This window comes from Buceros rhinoceros, unplaced genomic scaffold (genome assembly GCF_000710305.1).
Source record: "Buceros rhinoceros silvestris isolate BGI_N320 unplaced genomic scaffold, ASM71030v1 scaffold3606, whole genome shotgun sequence".
Lineage (NCBI taxonomy): Eukaryota > Metazoa > Chordata > Aves > Bucerotiformes > Bucerotidae > Buceros > Buceros rhinoceros.
In genome coordinates, this window is record NW_010419137.1 from 4,901 (window position 1) to 24,966 (window position 20,066).

The 20,066-nt window shown below is 36.8% G+C and overlaps 1 protein-coding gene across 2 annotated transcripts; it reads right to left on the minus strand.

The window, feature by feature from the left end:
- Positions 1-603: 603 nt before the first annotated feature.
- Positions 604-18,487, minus strand: KRIT1 (KRIT1, ankyrin repeat containing). 2 transcript variants are annotated; one of them, XM_010138774.1, is made up of 16 exons: positions 18,386-18,487; positions 17,793-17,952; positions 16,312-16,404; positions 15,914-16,043; positions 13,637-13,880; positions 13,424-13,539; positions 12,890-13,033; positions 11,668-11,824; positions 11,279-11,386; positions 9,525-9,681; positions 7,114-7,265; positions 6,295-6,461; positions 4,155-4,242; positions 2,263-2,469; positions 1,810-1,926; positions 604-1,111 (listed from the first exon to the last, which is right to left on the minus strand). In XM_010138774.1, exons 1-16 carry the CDS (start codon positions 18,485-18,487, stop codon positions 1,043-1,045), a joined length of 2,211 nt encoding a protein of 736 aa, XP_010137076.1. In that variant the 3' UTR covers positions 604-1,042. The 2 variants fall into 2 exon arrangements, with proteins under 2 accessions (XP_010137076.1, XP_010137077.1); XM_010138775.1 differs by lacking the exon at positions 12,890-13,033.
- Positions 18,488-20,066: the final 1,579 nt, after the last annotated feature.

Consider the following 20,066-nt stretch of genomic DNA (forward strand, 5'->3'; position numbering starts at 1 on the left):
CCTCACACTTGGGACCCAACTTGTTGAGACCCAACCACAACTCTGCGAAGAGCAGGCAGAATGATTACAAATTGTATCTGGCTTCCTTGCACTACAAATCTTCATTCCTGCATCCTGCACTGCTTGTAGCCTCAAGAAACTGAAGTAATCAGTAGGAAAATTAGTCAAACAGAAATAACTTAGTACCTCCTATATGAGTTTTCATTACTGCATGTGTGTGGCAATCTGGGGTAAGATCTATTCAACTTTCTGAAGTCTTCTGAGTAAGCTACTGTAAAGATACAGATTTGTAAATCTGTATCTCCTCCTCCTCCATATACACATTTTATATTGCACAGCAAAAGGAAAAATCCATTTTTTTAAAAAACAAGCATGCTAAACATTTAATATGGCTTCTGAATGATTTTAAGTATTTCCCTGTCGACATCCTCATGCAATATTTTAGAATAAATACGAATACAGAGTACAGGAAAGTTAAGAGTAAAAATAAAGCCAGCTATAACATTTGTCAGAAACCAAATAAAACCCAAGACTTTATCAAAAGTAGCTGCTCAAAGGACCTGCTAACAGGTCTTTTAAGCATACTTATCAACAGTATCCTAAAAATAAAGTGTGTCTACAAAATACTGTAACATAAACAACCTCCTTGATGTTCCACAGAATGACATGAAAGGTAAACAGGTTAACTGAGACTTGCTTAACGGCACTGGTAGTCCCATAGTCCCCTGGGACTAAAGTCTTAACTTGATTCATGCTCATCCAACTTGGTAAACCACTTACATTTCACTAGCTTTGTTGGTTAAGCTCAAGCCCTACAATAGCTTATATATGAAACACAAAAATATCTATAAAAATAATAGATATGTTGTATAGTCTTTTAAAAAAATAAACCATGCAGCTTCTGTACAAAGTTAAAAAACTTTACAAATTGACTTTTCTATTGTGTAAAATTCATGTACGTGGAAGTCTTCTGTTTTGATGAGAAAGAAGTTCTTTTTTGCTTTGCCATCAGATACTGTCTTGTAACTGTTGTTCATTTCCATCAGTCGTTTCTTTCACTTGGCATTAACTGGCCATTTAATTTCATCAGAAGTTTTATGACGAGGCCTGCCTATATAAAGGCATACAATTAAATTCTATCACCATCTCTGAACTATGTCTCAATCAAGTATATGACAAATGCAAGCGGATAAAAATATTGTTAGAAGTTGTATCATTTTACAAATAAGGAAAATAAACCCTGTATTTTTCTCAGATGCCAGAAAACGTTTTTCAAAATATTCAATCGCTTTCCCTATAACCACCTTAATATATAAGAATCAAAAGCAACTACTGCCAGAGTATGCCAGATACTCAAAGCTGTAGTTTTGCCACAGTACACGTTAACATGGCTTATTACCACTGATGCAGACTATGGGTAAAAGAAGCATTTTCCATCAGACGTTTTGATAGCAAAGTTGTCAGCTCGCTCGCTAACTCTTCCAGTATTTGGAATTATCCTTAAAATAGTCTGGATGATTTGGCACATATAACAATTTCAATTTAAAAAAAAAAAAAAAAAAAGGCAGTTTACCCTGATGTTTACGGATGCATTTTATGTATTCTGAACCCTAAGTCTTCCTTCACATTCTAGGAAAACAAGCAAACATTCTGAAATACTAAAAAGAAAGTTTAAGATGATTTTTGTGGGGATTTGGCTTGGGCTTCTTTCATGTTGTACAAAGGCAGTCAGTCTCAAGAGAGAAGAGGCATGTATCTATTCACAAAAAAACCAATTGAACATAAAGGATGAAAAATGATAACGCTTACCTGTTTGGTATGCACAATAAAGCTCATTTTGTTTTCCAGGCTGTGGATTTGAAAACATGTATCTCCATCTCCCAACTGCCACATAAAGCAACCATACTTTAGGCTGAGGAGTAAAGCCTACAATGAAATGTGGGAAATTGCCACTCAGAAAATAAGTCTCCATACCTACAAACTGAACTTTCCTTTGTTCATTTACACAGGATTCTGACTTAGAACAGCATGTTCCACAATCTAGTTGTAGTTTATGAAGTAGTAAAGTGGAAAAGTACACAGCTTTCTATTAGCAGTAGCTTATACAGATCTTAAAATTTTTAAGATCTTTATAAGAAGATCTTTAAGACTTCACAGTCAAGTTTAACTGAACAGTTGGATGTGAAATCATTACTAGCACAAAGAATTTAAGAGAACAGAATTAAGCTTAACAGTTATCCTTGGCAGTTCACTTAAGCTGACCTTTGTTTCCATGTTGAGGAGGTGCAGCCCTTTTACATTTACTCCTACGTACACTTTGATGACTTTATGGCTATTTGAGCTTGCTTTGGTGAATATCTGTCCTGTGAAAAAAGCTGCTCCGTAAGTAGGAATTTCCCAGCAATTCTGCAAGAACATGCGCTGGAGGTGATGCATCTCTTTACTTACACCTTCACTGGTGCTGAGATTCTAGAAATAAAAACAATGTCAATCAACAAGTCTTCCCAAACAGTTGTGGTTATTTGGAGAAAATCCACTGTTTAGTGGAATTCCCACTGAACAAGTATTCCCAAAGTGCTTTCTCAGCAACAGTCTTCCCACATCTGAATTAAAACCCAGAGCCATAGAAAGGCTCAAATGCCAAAAGAGACTGAAAAAAGCAAATACCTGCTGGAAGTAGATACCTGTACAAGCCTGAGAAATCTGAACCACAGACACCTAACCCCTACAGGGCCCCGCAATTTTGTCTCTCAGAAGAAGTATGTCGGACTCATCAGGGATAAGCATCCATGCATCTGTCTGACACTAAGGGCATCACGATCCATAAAACTAAGCATTGTTCTTCCTTTAAGGGTCAAATCCAGTGAGGCATGGTAAGATAAGCAAGTACCTCCACAAAAAAAAAAAAAAAAGGATTTTTTCCTTTAAGAAAAAACAGAGGTGCAGATTTCTTTTAGTGGAGCCTTCATTCATAATGAAACAAGTTTCTGTTTCTTCCTCTTCAGTAGAGTGGAACAGTCGCAACAAAGGATCGTTAAGAGTGCTCCTGTCTCAAAACAGACTGATGTGAGACACGCTGAGCTGGGCCACACACACACGAAGAGAAGGCACGGGCACAAGCGAGGACACAAGCCTTCAGCAGTTATGGGGCCACGACTGTGGGTGTGGTGGATGGAACCAACCTCTTTGGATTCACACACTGCATTACAGCTTATCTGAATTCTACACAGCCGTTTTTAAAATGTAAAATATGTGAGTATCTTTGGAACAAAAGACTGCAACTCCTTTGCCCTTTCCCCATATCCCACACCCCAAAATAATGGCCTAAGAGGAGAAGTCAAGACAGCTACGCTCATTCTTACATGCTATCTGATACAAGAAAGAGTAGAGGCTACTCTGCTATGCCCCCTGCTATACCACAATCTCTGAAAGACCACCACCATCGATACTGGAAAGAACAGGAGTGGTCTGCTGGTTTCTGACAAAAAAGGTGTAGGCCTTGAGAGAAACTTTATGATTGAGTAACCTCGTCTCAAAAGAGGGGCAAGGCCTGAACACATTTCCTGGGTGCCTCTGCAGTGTTTTCTAGCAGCTACCTGTAGTGATGCATGTTGGCCAGTACAGTTCTCCCTCTGATGCACCTCACTTTTTCCACAATGTTTTGAGAAATTCACAGATTTAATCTTCAGATGCCTCTGACCCCGTTCGGACTCCACAGCCTTCATTTAAAATTTTTGCTCAATTAACTGCTCTAGTCAGAGAAGTCTGCATGTGCTCACGTGGGCATCAGCAGCACTATCAGATCCTTATGTACAAGTTCCACTCGCAAAACGGACTTTGTGGATCTATTGCTACAAGCCCATGTGAAAATGTAAGTCAGAGGAGAATTTTTTACATGTATGCCTGCACAGGCAGTATCCCAAACACACAGTTAGCACTGAAGATACATGAACAGATGACAATTCTATTTACTTCTAGCGAAGAGATTAACTGTACCTGTACAAGAAAAGCATCATTCTAACAACCCATCCCAAAAATTCAGAACATACACATTTCTAGCTTTATATACCAAGCTTTTTTGTTCATCAACTGAGAATCAAACAGTTAAAAAAGGTTTAAAGCAGAATTTTCTACTATTTGATTATTTATCTCACCTTGTATTCATGAAGTATCCTGTTTGTCCAGTGAGGAGCTTTACTTTTTAGTTTAGTGATTGGTACTATAGATTTCAGATTTTCTTCACTAAGAGAAAAACATAGCAGAAAAAAAAGTTTTTCTTCACTAAGCACATTAAGGAGAAAGAACAATGTCTGCCAGTTTGTATCTTCAAGTGACGTATTGAACTAGATGATCAGCTCCTACTCTATCTTGCCTCATCAGACGAGCAGCTTTCCTGAAAGGTAAGCTAAGGCTTCCAAAGATTCCTAAAATAAGTTTAATTCTCAGCTAATGGAGATGCAGCTTGCTGTTATTCACTGTGCCATGCATCATGGACATGGCAGGGAGAGGAAATGCTAGCAGCAGAACACATGACTCTTCCTTGATTACGAAGCAGTTTGGTGAAATCCAGTTTAGAAGCCAAAATTATATGCTAACAGCCATTTACACCAGAATATCATATGCTCAGAAAAGGTGACAGCTTACAGGTACTCTTCCCTTCACTGCTCTATTCAGAATTACCAAGGACTTGGCCTAATTAATTTCCACATGAAAGTTATATATATGACCTGCTGGGAAAAATTAAGCTATTTACATAAAGGGCCTTTTTTAAAAACAAAACACAGCAAACAAAAAACACTAAAATGAAGTCTTTACTAGTTTGATTTTATGCATAATTAAGATAGTCTCAAAAACCTAGTGCTGGAACCTATTTAGTAATTTTTAAACTATATTTGTTAGTAACTGTGCATATGATCTACCTGCCAAAGAAAATGCATCCAGCTCTTTAAGGTCAAGGACACTCTCATACAAACAAGGGACAGATGCATTTTTGAAATGATCAGTCTTTTAATAAACATTTACATCAACGACAAAAAAAAAAAATCCAGAATATCAATCTCTCCATCTGTCTGAGGAAGAACAAGTCGAGGTATTTTCTAACATCTTCATTTGAACATGGATGCAAAGCATGACCAAATGCCCACAAGGCTCTTTATCCGGCCCAAACTACCCTTCCAAATAATCCTGTCTATAGAGTCAAACACTTCCATTGAGCAGGATGAAATTGGAACCACGTTACTGATTTGCCTCAGTGTGGAAAAGAACACCACCCTGCAGCTGCTGGGATTCAGCAGGGGAATAGCTTCGTATCAAACCTAGCTGTGTTTTAACTGCACACCCCTGCAGTTGAGCAGTCCCACTTAAACCCACTTCTCCTTATGCTCCATCTACCACTAAGTGCAGGACAAGATGGGTCAACAGCAGAACCTACTGAACACCCCATCCACAAGTTTTCCAGTCAGTGAGCTCATTCACTCAGCTTACTCTGGTACTTAATGGTACAGTCTCTCCACCTAACGCAAGGAAGAAAAAGGAATGAGTAAGTCCAGCCAGCCCTTTCAGAAGCAGCTCACACCTTCATTAGAGTAACTCTGGCAGAAAAGGCACCCTGATTTACTGGTGGTGGAGAATATAACCAAAAAACATTAAACCCAAGACAGCTGATGCTGTAAATGAGAGGAGATGAGAAGTACAGTAGCACTCCAGAATGGCACAGCTGCTGTCATACAAATGAATGGCAGCGGAGATGGTAGGGAATGGAGTGAAGGTGCACACAATAGATAACTGGAATCCTGATGTGCTCAGATACTGCTATAGAAATGTATGCGGGAGGATAAAGCTATATCCCAGACAGCAAAGCTACTGTTGTGGGGGCAAGCAGGGAGAAGGGGAGAGAAAAACACCATCTGGTGTATGTTTCTGACTAATTTAGTATAGCAGTTCACATACAAATGAGAGGACAGAAATACTATCTCTGCATGGTCTGTCCTCTTCAAAGAGGGAGTAAGGCCAATCTCTGAAGTTGGTCTAACTGGACATACTAAGAGGTTTCTTCAGCATTGTCCAAAGTGTCAGTCCTGTTAAAACCCTTCATTCACATGAATACCATTACTCATTGTGGTACTGTTTCATCTCGGTTCAGACTTAGAGAACAGAGAACCTCCACCCCTCTACCTGGGACTGCAATAATTAATTTCTTTTTCAGACACTGAAATTTGAGAGTTCCATAGTAAGTGCTATGTAAAAATACCTGATCTAAACCCATAATTTTAAGTTTTAAACACACATACTTACTTTAGAAAGCCTTGTTTATGTTTCTTGCTCTCATAATTTCCATAGACTATTTGTAGAAGCAGACTTGCCAGTGTTATCAGCTTGGCATCAGGGGATGTATAGAAACCTTTCAGTAAATTATATCTGGCTTCATCAAAAAGAATAAGAATAGCCAAAGGATCCTCAATCTGTGAAAAAATGTAAATAATATGATTTCTTCATAAAACAAAACAATCTTAGAAACTATAAATACAATTTCTCACCAATTCTGAGACAGCAGACAAGGGTGTCATCCTGACTGAAATGCACATTTTAGTAATGCTTTATAATAGAAAAAATGACATATTTTCATTGACTTAATTCAGTGCTTCACTGATCTAACACACTTACAAATTAAAGGTGACTAGCATACCATGCCCAGTCTAAAGGTTCACAGAAATACGGACAACCACGGGTTTTTTTCCCCACCATGAATCCACTTTGACTAAAATGTTTGAAAAATCCTATTGAAATTGATCAATTAAATACCTGAAAAATCACAGCACAAGGAAGAGAAAGAAAACTGGGCAGGTTGTTTTTAACTGTATGACAGATAGATATAGACTGTAGCACATAGACTTATGATAAACCAAACAGTTGCGAAGGTGAGAAATGAGAGAGAGAAGAGAGAGGGGGAGGAAAGGAAGGCAAGAGGGAGGGAAAACTATTACAGAAAAGGAGAGGAGAGGTCTAGTTTAATGAAGTCTGGAAATTACTACAGTCATTAAACACACTGAGTGTTGATGGTCAAACTGTTCTGACTCTGAGCATGATTTCATGCTACTGTTTCCAAGTACAGACCTTTTTTTCTATTTCCAGTGGAAGTCTCACATCTCTTCTAAGGAAAAGCTGTGAAGTTTCCCTTTGAGGATCTAGGTTTGTCAGTTCAGTGAATATTTCAGGCCAATCTCGAATATGCTGCAAAGGCTTGTGATATGGCTTCAGTTGGAGGCCTGGAAAAAACAACTTTTGTTTCTAAATAAACAAACAGAACAAAACCACAGAGCACACACACACAATTAAATGCTGCCCCAAAACCAGAGTATCTGAAATTGAAGACTCACTAACAAACATTTCCCCCTACTTTCTCTAAACTGCTATATAGAAAAGGTTTTTAAAATACAGATTTATTGACAAACTCTCAGCATCAAATCATTAAAAGCACTAGTGATGAAGCTTTGTTATTTTCAGCTTCTCAACAGTGAAGCTGTATTTAAAAATGTAATGAAATATGAACCTTAAAAACACAATAATACAACATTAGACAGCTGTCTCGATTATTATGGGAGAAATATGAAGTCCAAAAATCTTATTTTTGACAGAAAAAACACAGATGGAGCTTATCTTATAAATGTATTTGCTATTTTTGGATATACGTAAACCATAAACTTTTCAGAGCAGACTTTTTTTTTTATCTGTAGAACATCTTGATTAATGGGCTACAGTCATTCAGTGTTTCATGTTCTCCTGTCTATATGGGAGCTGAGAAATCAATACAGAGCTTCTGACTATAGTCCTGCTATGTACTACAGTCTGTACCTTCAGTTCTGCTCATTCACTTACCCTGCCTGTCCCTGTTATTACTACTGCTTGGCCATTTTCTAGCTGTGAGGAACTAGAAACCGTATCTGCACCATCCACCCTGCCCTGGCTTTTACATTGTGACACCTCACATTGTATTTAAAACTTCAAAGGACACGTTATAGTGCAACACATTTTCACTGAGAATAATCTGTTCACTTGTACACCCTACATTCAAACACAGAAAAGCCTTATCTGTCCTACAGAGAAGTTAACTATGGTCTTTAGAGCTGGAACATAACAAATTGCAAGAACAACACTTTATAATGAAACTTCCATTAGTTACGTGAAACCAAAAACCAGAAACTGACTGATTTTCATACTCAAGCTAAATATCTGGAGCATTACTTTTTTTTAAACACACGATTTATCAGTGAGCTCGTCCTCTCAAATACAATGATTTGAGGAATCCATGACATACTTATTTAGAAAAGGCACAAGCTGCAGGACTTCCACACTCAAACACTTCCTTCTCTTCCAGACATTAACATTTATGTTTGACTGAGGGTTACATTAGTCACGTGGCATAGGCAAAGTAAAAAGGCAAATGGCATGACACTGAGAGAAAAAAGACTTAAAAAGAATGAAGTTTTCCTCCAATATTTATAGATAAAGGAAACAAATGCCACTTCAGTGGAAGATTGGCATCAGTAAATAAAATTTTAAATGCAAGGCTTCTGTGTTAATAGTGCTGTCAAAACAGTACCCTACCAGGCCCAAATTGCGCTTTATAAATCCATTATAATGTGTCCCACAGCTATCTTGTTGCAGCAGTACTGTTTACCACATTTCCCAACAAAACACAATCACAATCATTGCCTCTTTAGTGGTCCTATTTATCTCTCACTATGTATCTCACTAATATACTTTTTATTTAGATCAGAAACATGAAAAAATACAGCAAATGTAATAATGTTTTGCATCAGAATTCCCTCCCATCAAATATATCTGAAAACTTGTTCATCAAAAAATCTTTTTTAGTGCAAAACACATGAAAATTTGTATGATTTAAGGACCTAATGAAAACACAATTTATCAGCTTTAATTACTAGTTTAATCTATTCAAAACATTAGTAAAAAGAACTACATGCATCCCATTTCAGATGTTCTGTGAACAAAAAAAAAACCCCACTAAAATCTGGGTAAGTTAGCAGTAAGGGCTATGACAGTAAAGGTGCCCTATAACACAAAGGCAATCTGGAGTAGCCCCATCTTCCTAGATGAAATACATTCTAGATGCCACAGTGGATCAAACCTATTGGGGGTATGCAAAACGATGACTAGAATGGAGAAGAAAGCACAGTTTGAAGACATCAGGCTGGCAGATCGTCTACTGGAAGAAAGCTTAAGAAGAGTAAATAGGAAAGTTGGTCTCATTCCCTATGCAAAAGTTATAAAGAATGAGACCTACAGGGATTACGGAGTCTGGCAGGGGCAAAGTATATTAATAGACAGCCTAGATACAAATTAACTCAGAAAAAATAGCTTTTAAAAGGTGATTAGTATAATATGGAACGGCCAGACAGCATGTTTCCTATTTTCCTAAGAAAATACTGGTTTATTCTAAAGATGAGCAGAAATAAAAAAGCCATGATAACCTCTCAGGTATAACGACCTTCCTTGTTACTTACTGAGGTTCTCAGAACAGATCCAGATAGTGAAGTACTGCTGAGTTTCTTGAGACAAACGCATCCCCTCCATTATCTGCTGTACAGTAGTATTGTTTCCATGTTTCAACTCAACAGAGCGATATGACCCATCCATACGATAAATTCGTGCCTTTTCATACTATGGAAAATTTAAACATATTAAACAAAGAACTTGTTAAAATCCTTTTTGTGCTTCTGAAGAGGAAAGCAGTTTTACTATAATTCAGCAACATCCCTACTGTTCAGAAAACAACTGAGCACAACTCCTACATATTTACTATTTGTCAAAATTGCTTGTTTCATGCCCTAAGCAAGTTCTTATATTGTGCTTTTACCACAATAGCTACAATAAAGATCTTACTGATATTCTGTGGACTTCACTTCTGTTGAACTCAAAGGCAAGTAGGCATTAAAAGCTTTCCAAGGGATTTGGGCTCAACTGCCTGTGCATATCCTGAAATGTTGTGAATTATTCCCCTTATTAGTCTATACACTGACTTTTCAGAGGAAAGCACCACCCTTTACACAGATCCTAGTACAATAAGAATACAATCTCACTAAGATCTTTCAGCATTTCTATTATACTACTACTAATAAATAATTTTTCTCCTTCAGAAACCCCGTAGCTTTCACTTAATTGCATGTGGGCCCAGAGCACGTGTCCTGAAAGATATACTTGATAAATCAAGTCCTTAAAGCATACACACAAGTCATAAATCAATGAAACTTGTGTTCACCTCTCTTACAGGCTAAAACTTTCAGCTGCTTGAATAAAAACATTGCAGGAATTTGTCATTTCACCTTTTCAAACCTACTCAGTGATCAAGAACTGCGACATCAATCCTAAAAACTTCTGGGAAAAAAGATTAGTGCCTTGGAAAATTACAACTAACTGAAAAAAGGCTGGTATGGAAAACGAACATCTATTTTTGCTGGAGCAGTCACTGAGACTCCTATCACAGTAATTGCTATCACTATTTTTAAATTTTAACGTATTGATTTAATAGGAATGAGTGATAACATAACACCACCTATTATGCTGTGAAATCTACTTAAAATGTGTGTATTAGTCTTTTAGAGTGATTAGACACACATCTGCCACTTGACCAACTCCATAATAAGATCCTTAAAATAAAGGAGGTCAGTTGATTAATTATTTTGGAAGATTTGTTCACATAGAGTGAAATGAAGGTAATTTAAAACATCTTGGAAAATTGACAGACTTACAGCCACCTACCTACACACATACAAGCTGCACCTGAAGTCAAAGAAAAGAAACGAGGTATTATATCATATGCTAATTTCAGATCTACTTCAGGATGAGAGGAGTCACATCTTAAATTTTGTTTATCCTAGTTAGAACTCCACTGACTGCCACAGAAGCTCAGTCTGACTGACTGATGTAAAGCTTCTTTAGCCAGCTGAATGCTCCTGTTCATCAACATACAAGATGACACTGCATACAGCAAGCTAATGGTTATGTGATCAAAAATAGACAAAAGTAGCTGACGTGATGCTCCTACAAAAAAATCAAAACATCACATTTAAAGTCTTACATTTCTGGAGTAATAGACAGAAATATTTAAAGAGACAAAACATCACTTTGTCAATATTTACACCAACCATTTCAGTATACTGCACATTTCCAATACCAGCAATACATAAGCCTAGCTCTTCTACAAGTTCATGTCTAAACTAAACAGAAACCTTAACCTATTTAGAAAATAAACTCATACAGGTTTATTTATGGCTTCCTTCAGCAGTTTTGCAGTTTCTTCCCACTCATTCTGTTTGTTCTCTTCACAGACATTCAGTGGTGATCTTCCTTGTTGATCAGTAATGTGCTACAAACATAAACAGAAACACTGATAATACATTGCTTCCACTGAAGATAGGTGATCATTTACAGATTTTTTGAGACAATGAAAATCCTTGATTGTAGGGTTCAAACATTTAATTGATATACAATGGGAAAAGTAGAGGTAATGGAAAATATTTTACCATTTTTTGGTAATCTCTAAGTATCATTGTGTTTATGCATTGTGATCCGGACACAAAGTATTGCACATACACAAGCTAGAAATTGTGGCAAAACCTGCTATTTCTATACACAAACAGAACTTACTCTGTCAATTTCTGGATGATTTAGTAGAATTTGTACAATTTCAGCATGCCCACCTCCAGCAGCAAAATGAAGAGGAGAGCTAAGTTGGCCATTCAAAAGATTTGGATTGCATTTCCCTTTCTCCAACAACATTCGAGTGGCTTCGACTTTTCCATACCTACAGACAGGTGTAAAGCAGAACAGACACAGCAAATGTAAAATATAAAATCTTTTTTCAGGTAGTCCTAAATATGGAAAAGTACATTTCCATGCTCAAGAGTTTTTAGCTTTGAAATGACACCAAAGACAATGGAACATTAATAAGTTTGTAGAAATTAGTATCAGTTCTGCACTTTGGTACCATTTGTCTAGTAACCATTTGATAGATTCATTACAGACACATTGAACCTTCCTTTAAACTAGCTAAGACTGGGTAGTTGTAGCAATTCAGTCATGACAAAACAGTGCTCATCCTTGTTTGGAAAAAAAAAAAAAAATCTGTGTGAGAATCAGAGTAAAGCTTCTGATTGTCATGCAGATAGATCCTGAGGCTTCTTAAGCCTCATCCTGATAACTGGTAAATCTTGTGTATACTGTTTATGCAAACTTGCTGACAAACACCAAAGTTCAAAAAAAGTTGGGTTTTTTTATAATCAAGTTTGGTTTTCATGTTATTCATATTATCAGACGCTACTGTAAGTACAGAAGACTAACTTGCATAAAGACAAAAGCATTTTTACAACTGAGGAAAGCTGTCAAGCACTTACAGATTGAATCATCATAGTCAGACAAATTGACCTCTGTAGGTCACTTCCTCCAGCTTCCTACTCAAAGCCTGACCATCATTAACACATGCTCAGCTCAGCTATTGCTATATTGTAAAACTGCTAACAGCCTTTAACCAACGAAGACTGTAAAAGTTACCACACTAAACTAGATCCATTGTCTCTAACAGGAATTAGAACAAATGCTTCAGGAAAGATAAAAGAGGCAACAGGTACCTGTTTGATGATACATCTCTATACCTGGTCTCCTCCGAAACCATTCAGAATGAAATTATCTCAAAACCTGAATCTTACTCTTCAGAAGGTTAACAATAGCAATAGTCATAGTGTAAAAAGTCTACAGACTTTTCATTTCTCATTTTTGAGTCTGTATGATAAATTACAGACACGATTACTGCTAAAGAATTATAATCACCAAGAATGTATTTGGTTAGTAAAACAGTATTCATTTGACTCACCAGCACGCATAATGGATAGGTGCCCAGTGGTCACTATCTAACTGATTAACAGAAAACTTCTTATCCAGAAGGTGGCTTAGTAAATCAGAGTCTCCTTCGCAAGCACTGCGGTGAAGAGGGAAATCATCTACCCACTGGTGTTCCCTATGAATTAAAAGGCAAAACAGGAGGAAAACACAGTTCAGAAGTATTTCAGTAGTCGAGAACATCAGCTTTTTAAAATTACTAACTTAGCACTAACTGTAGATCTATATGAAGAATAAAAATGTTTATGCAGCTCGTCTTTTAGTCATGCAGTAGTCATGCCACAGATGTATTTATGTTAAGAAATGCTTCCTTAATGTTTGTAATGTAAACTTTTCTTGATCCATCCTTTAATTGTCATGTTTCAGCACTCAGAGTCTTCAAATAGAATTTTAAAAATATGTATTTAAAGTCCTAAAGTAGTAGGAATCTCATTCTCACCAAATCTACCAAGTACTACTGCAATAAAACAAAATTATCCATTAATGAAAAAGGAATGTAACATAATACTTGTCCTCTGTGACACTGCTCATGCTACGTTGCCACTTTTCTCTTTTAGGAATCTGAATCTTTGAATAATCTGGGGCTCCAAGGCCAAAGTATGGATTTATTACCACTTTGTCAACCTGTGAAGACACAATTTAAACACCACTGAAAAAATATCTTACTAATATTTGGCTATTGGTATGTTTCACAAATACGAAATAAAAATCTAGTTCTTACCCTATTGGTATATTGAAGGTCAGATCCAAACAAAGGATTATAGATACACATATCTGCTTTCTCCAGTGCCAGCATTTTACTCTTTATTTCCAGGGCTGTATATCCCATGTGTAATGAGCTCTCTGTTTGACCAGGTTCTATAGCATAGGCAGGGTTTACTACATTTGTTTTAATTCTCTCAAGAGGAGATGGTCTGAATAAAGCTGGGATGGAGTGAGACTGGGTGTGCCGTTCATCCAACCACCTGCAGGACAGCATAGGCAAGTAATTCATTTTCAGTTAGAAAAGGACTATTTTAATTATGCCTGTCCATTATTTTGTTTAAGGGTTGCATGTATGATAATCAAACATTTTAATTTAAAAAATAGTTTTAATTATAACGTGCACAGCCAATTTTATAGCTTCCCCAACAGGAAATTAATCCCCAAACATGAATTTTTTTTTAACAAAATATACTTAAGCAAATGTATTTGCTCAGACACACTTCCTGCAGATGCAAACTCTCAAAGAAAAGGAAATTATAAGCTAAGAGTAACATTGGTTATAGCCAAAACACTTAACCACACAAACTCTCACCATTTTGTTTACTTTCAATTTATCAGTTATTACTACTCTCAACATACAAAGCAGTTTGTTTAAGGGCAAGTTGAAGTTTCAATATCTCTGCTGACTTAAGCCTTCTCAGTCATGTGCTTCACTAGGGACAGGTGGGAAAAGGCAAAAAATCAGTAAGTCCTTTGGTAGCTTCCAAACTGAAAAGTCTCTTTCACACAAGCTACCACCTGCCTTCTCACAAAACCGTGCTGAAGGTTTTCTCTTTTAAGTGCACTCCTACTGACAGTAGAGAAGAGCTTTAGAGCTCTCGTACTCTGAGCTAGAGGGGAAAGTCAGTGCTGTACACCTGCTGCATTTTTTCCTGCCATATATGCAATATAACAGAGGGCTCAGGATTTTTGGATAAATATATTTTCACTGAATCACTAAATTATTTTAGTGTTATGTTGAATGGGGCACATTTTAACAAAGAGTCTTAAAGCCACGTTTGTTTTTAAAGTTTCTGCACATACTCTCTTGAGAAAAACCTGTACTCTACCGGACTACAGTAAGTTCTATTTAGCCATAGAAGAACGGTAAGTACATGCTGTGGCAAGACAGATCCAGCAACAGACCACTTGGATCTTGTTTGTCCCAGAACTATGTGTAAGGACAGCAGAACATGGACCACAGTTCTGTGGATTTTTAAGTCCCAGATCCAAGCTATCATGTGCTGCAAAAGTTGTGTTCTTTTGACTTACTCATAGTCATGCCGGGAAGGAGGACTGTAATACTGTGATCACCATGCTATAAACACCTTGTTGCCTCTCTGAGGTATTTTCAGGCATTTTCTCTAAGCAGTTGGCAGATAAATTTGTTATGGTAGTTTGAAAAGTGTATGTACATAAAGAATAATCAATATAAACTATTTTCTACTCCCAAGGTTTCTCTCACAACTCTAAAGCTGGTAAAACATGTTAAGCAAAGCTTAGAGTTTGAAAGCACTTATTAAGTAGCAAATAAATACCTAACAACTATATGGCAGACTTGGAAACATGGAGTCTACTAATAAACTGTAAACCCCCTACACACGGAACCTTTTTAGGTAATAGCCTGTAACTTACAATTTTTCATGTTAGCTGAGAGTTTCGCCTAACTTTATCAATGCAAGGAACTCCATACATAAGTAGGTCTGTTATTTCTTTGTTAAGGGTACATAAAAAAGACCAGAAAACTGCTCATGTATTCAATTTTCAAACTACTATAAAACTGACTAAACAACTAATCACCTTTCTGAAAATTCATTCCCAACTGCAAATAAATTTGCATGGCTGGGGAATATGCTCCCCCTTCGTAAACAGGGGGTTAATTAAAATGCAAATCATAATAGTAAACAATTAATAGGATGTTTTCACTACATTCTGGCAAATACTCTTACAAGATGGTAATTATGTCACTTATAGAAGATTAATCATTAGGATTTTGTATGACTTTAGAAAATCTTCACTATGAGCAAGAGCTTCCAAAAAGCCACTTGATTTAGATAAACTCATCATTCTTGAGTTTGCGAAAGACTTCTAAAAAGGATTCAGAAATACGTTGTCACGGTTTCAGTTTCTGATACACATTAAGAAAATGACATGGTATCACAAGGGTTTCCTTCTTACTCACAAGAATGCTACATCTACAAATTTTCTTGTTTAACTTCTATTTTACTGTATTTTTGCTGATGACATTTCTTACTTATCCAAGGCAATCAACATTCTTGCAGTAAGCGTTGCAAAATGGGTGCTGGATTCACTGCAGACCCTCATGATGTCTTGTAAACAGTAGAACACGGGGCATCCAGGACTGTAGGCATATTTCGTATTATCTAAAAAGGAAACATAAGTTTTGAAATATAATCAAGTGAACAAATACAGTTTGAAACAGAAGTGTCCTATCATTACAGAATCAAAGGTGAGACATTAAAATCAAGGGGTTTTTCCTTAATTTTAAGTGACTTTTTCAAGTTCTAAAGTATTCAGAGAGAGGTTTCCACCCAAATGTGACATACAGCAAGTTCATAAAAATTCTTAATAAACCTTGAACTGAACATCTGCTAAAAGGGATGCAACTTCAGCAATTATGCTCAACGTTACCTTTCACAACAGCTGGAACAATGTAAAGTGACGCCTCCTGGCCTGCCTTCTCTCCATCGAGTGGAAATGTCTTCATTAATACTACACGCTTTCCTGGCACAGTGTTAAAAAAAACCAAAATAATTAACCAATAAAACAATAACAGAAACGAAAATCTAGAGCTGGCTATCTGAAAGCTTACCAGACTCAGCCTTCCTAATTTCTAGGATGAAAAAAACATGAAAATTGAGAGCTATAATCTAAAGCAAGCTAAGAAAATCTAAATACATATGAAAAAAAATAAAGAATATAAATATGTATATACCCATTACATGAAAAATGACACGACCGTACTCCTATTCCACAGCAATTTTTCTATACCCCTGATTTTTCATAGCATTCACACCCCAAACCACCTGTCTTCAAGTTAAACAAGATTGTTTTTGAAATGGGAAAGCACAGCTGCATGCCATATTCCACATTAGGGTAAATGCTTTATTCATGCAGCGGTTGGACAGTATTTTGTGTGTCATCCTCCCTTCTACCCTTACAAAATTTAGCATTTTGTTTGCTTTACTGACCTCAGCTGTGTACTTTAGTAGTGGCCATGCTAAGCTCTGCATATTATTGCCTGGTCTCTCTGAGTCAATTTAAAATTCTCTGAACTGTGTAAGAAACACAGCGTTTGTTTTTACTAGGCATTCCTCAACATGTATTAATGGAATCATGTTACTTCATGTTTGCTGCTCAACTAGCTTTGCTAAGTCCATCCAAGTCCAGTTATCGCCACCCACAACGTTCTACCTCACAACCAAGCTATTCCTTTTCTAAATTAGCACTGCATTGCCTGGTCCGCACTGACAAACTTCCCAGCATAACCTTACTCACAAAGCAGAAATGAGGTATAGAGCAAAAAAAGTGCTTTAGTCAGTATCATTTATATCAATCAGGAAATGAAATATGCTGGCTAAAACAATTTTTATCAGCACAAGTATGAGGTTGTTTGCTAGACCACCTGTGCCATAATGAAAATGTACTAACTAAATTATATCTGTAAGTGATACAGTTATGCCAGAAATATTTTCATGAAGATACTGCCTAAAGAACCATGCTGGCTTTAAAACAGACTTTACAAGTGATCGTTTCACTAGTTCAAGCCAAGTTTTTAGCTGAAATTAAGGATAAAAGAGCCACTTCAATCTGGTTTACTATTAGTTTTGCTATAAATCTCAATTTGAGGTGAAGAAGTAGTACAGACAGGCAAAATTTCACTTAATAAAAACCCTTTAGTAAACATTTTATAGTTTTGGAAGGTAAAAGGAAACAAAGGAAAATTAAACCTTTTAGCTGTATAGTTGGCTTGGGGTTTTTTGATGAACCTCAAAACATACCTTCCTTTTTTAAACAAAATTTCATGGTTTTGCACAGCCTTTCCATGCCCATTTCATTTATAAAATATTTTAACGGAGCTATCAACAATGAATCAGATTAAATGTTTTTACCTTTAATACCCTGATTGGCTGGTGAAATTGGTTTGGTGGCTTCTAACACATAATCCAAGATGCTCTGGGTTATCTCAGTGCCTCCCTGCAGTTTAGTTTCCAACAAAACTTTCTTTCTTTTTTTTTTTTGGCCTTCAATGGGAACTTCAAGCAACAAAATCTTTCAAACAATAATGAAACCAAAGAGTTTAAGCATAACTGAAACAAGCACGGTACACTTTTTCTTTCAAATTTATTGTACCACTGTAAAAAAGTAACAAAATTCAGGAAGTATTGAATGAGGGGGAGCAGGATGGCAAAGTCAGAATGGCCTCTATAACAGCAAGGTTAAAGAGAATAAGAGGAGGCTGCACCCTTGTAGTGAGCAACCCGCATGGCAAAAGGCCCTGAAATGACACGAAACACACAGATACTACAAAACCATAGTGTTCAAATACCATAAAGATGGGGCAATGCACAGTAGGTATATAACATACATCAACATCATTTAAGCAATATTATTTTCATATTTTATCTTCTGCTATGTTATATATTTACTACAACATATTATTTTCAATACTTTTAATGAATAAAAAAAATTTAAATAGTTTTACTTCATAGGATTTAGCTCGATATTCCCGAGAATTCAGGCTAGCAGTATTTTTTGGACGAATCACGGCAACATAGGCATCTCCAACATTTTCTGGGTTTCCCATCTCTCCTTATTTTATCACTGGAAACAATGAATAAAGAGGAAATAAAGTTTTGGTTCAAAAAAAAGAAAATAAATCAACATCATGCTAAACTTCAGGATGTGATAATTACATCCACTGATTCTTCGCATGAATAATGCAAAGTATTATTCTTTAGCTAGAGAAATACCAATGACTGATATAATTCTGCTTCCTGTTCATGAAAGGGGGAAATCTTATATCACACAGATTTAATACAGATTTAATCTTTTTCTCTAACCCACTTTTAAAATAAAAAGAATGTATATTATTTTCCACATTGTAACTTTCTTCCTCATTTTGCAAGCCAGGCAAAAGGCCAAAGAATTTCAGGACGCTGAAAAATACATTAAATTGAAAAAGAAAACCATTCTAAGGTGATGAGCACTATAATTTATAAAATATGCTGTGACAAAGTACTGCATTTCTATGACTTCTACAGTGATTTCAAGAAAATACCTGACTTTGCTCCCTCCCTCCCAGGAAGTAGCATACAGTCTTGCCTACAGCCCCAGAGATAAAAGTAATAAAAATGAACTGTAATATGGATTAATTTACTTAGGTTTACTTCAGGGAGGCTGCAAACTGGTGCACAATTAATTCAAACACACAGCTTCTGAAAGGAACATGTCCCCAGTTTTTGCAAAGAGTGGACAGATTTAAGATAAAAGTTTGCTCACCCTTCTGTTTAACCCAAAGTGACAATTCCTATAATCATAAAATTTTATAAAAATGGTGGGGAAAATCTCCTAAAGCTAAATCACTTTACATATCAGTTTTGAGAAAGGAGGTCATGTCTGGCCATTAGCACCTTCCAGCTGATCATTTCCTTCATCTGCAAATGAGCCCCCTTTCACACCATATCCTCAGTAAGCACATGCTTTTTGAGGATTAATCCCTCCACAAAGATTTTTAACATTACTGTTTCTAGCTTCTTCACCTCTTCTAGAAGAAACCAAGGTCTTTGGATTCCCATGCCCTTAGTCCAGTATTTTGGCTGGGATCCGAGTACCTGAAAACATATTAAAAACCCCAGCATAAATAAGAGCATACACATTTTCACCTTCAGTTAAGATAAACACATTAGTTAGGTGATTTAATGGTGGTACTTGGACAGTAATAACCAAACAGAAACAACTATTGATTTGCAGTAGCATCTAGAAACATTAAATAAACAACATGCTGACTTGTGAGAGTTCTTAATTTGGGATATCGAGAGTTTTGAAAGAAACAACACTCTCTTATGGGCAGCTGGAAGAAGCACGTTTCCTTATATGTACCAGGCCACCCTCCGGGTTTGGGTCACAGGCTTGTGTGGAGAGAACCTGCACAAGCAGGGCTGAGACACCTGGGTGGCGGGTGATGGTCAAATAAAAAGCAGTGGGTGAACTCTGTCCGCCAGTGCTCTGCACTAAATCCAGAGCAGGATCGAGGATGTCTGGGAAACACAGCCCCGAGAGTTGGATATGACTAGACGTGACGCCAGAAAACAAAAACAGAGGATGAAGAAGGGTGGGGCTGTAAGAATGAGACACTAAAGATGACCAGCTTCAGAAGGCACAAT

Coding starts and splice junctions, on each gene's coding strand:
- KRIT1 (XM_010138774.1), bottom strand. CDS start 18,487: ATGGGAAACCCAGAAAATGTTGGAGATGCCTATGTTGCCGTGATTCGT. Junction 11,387..11,667: donor ATCATCCAGAAATTGACAGA/GTAAGTTCTGTT, acceptor TTATGTTTGTAG/CACATTACTGATCAACAAGG. Junction 1,112..1,809: donor TTATTGTGCATACCAAACAG/GTAAGCGTTATC, acceptor GCCTTTATATAG/GCAGGCCTCGTCATAAAACT.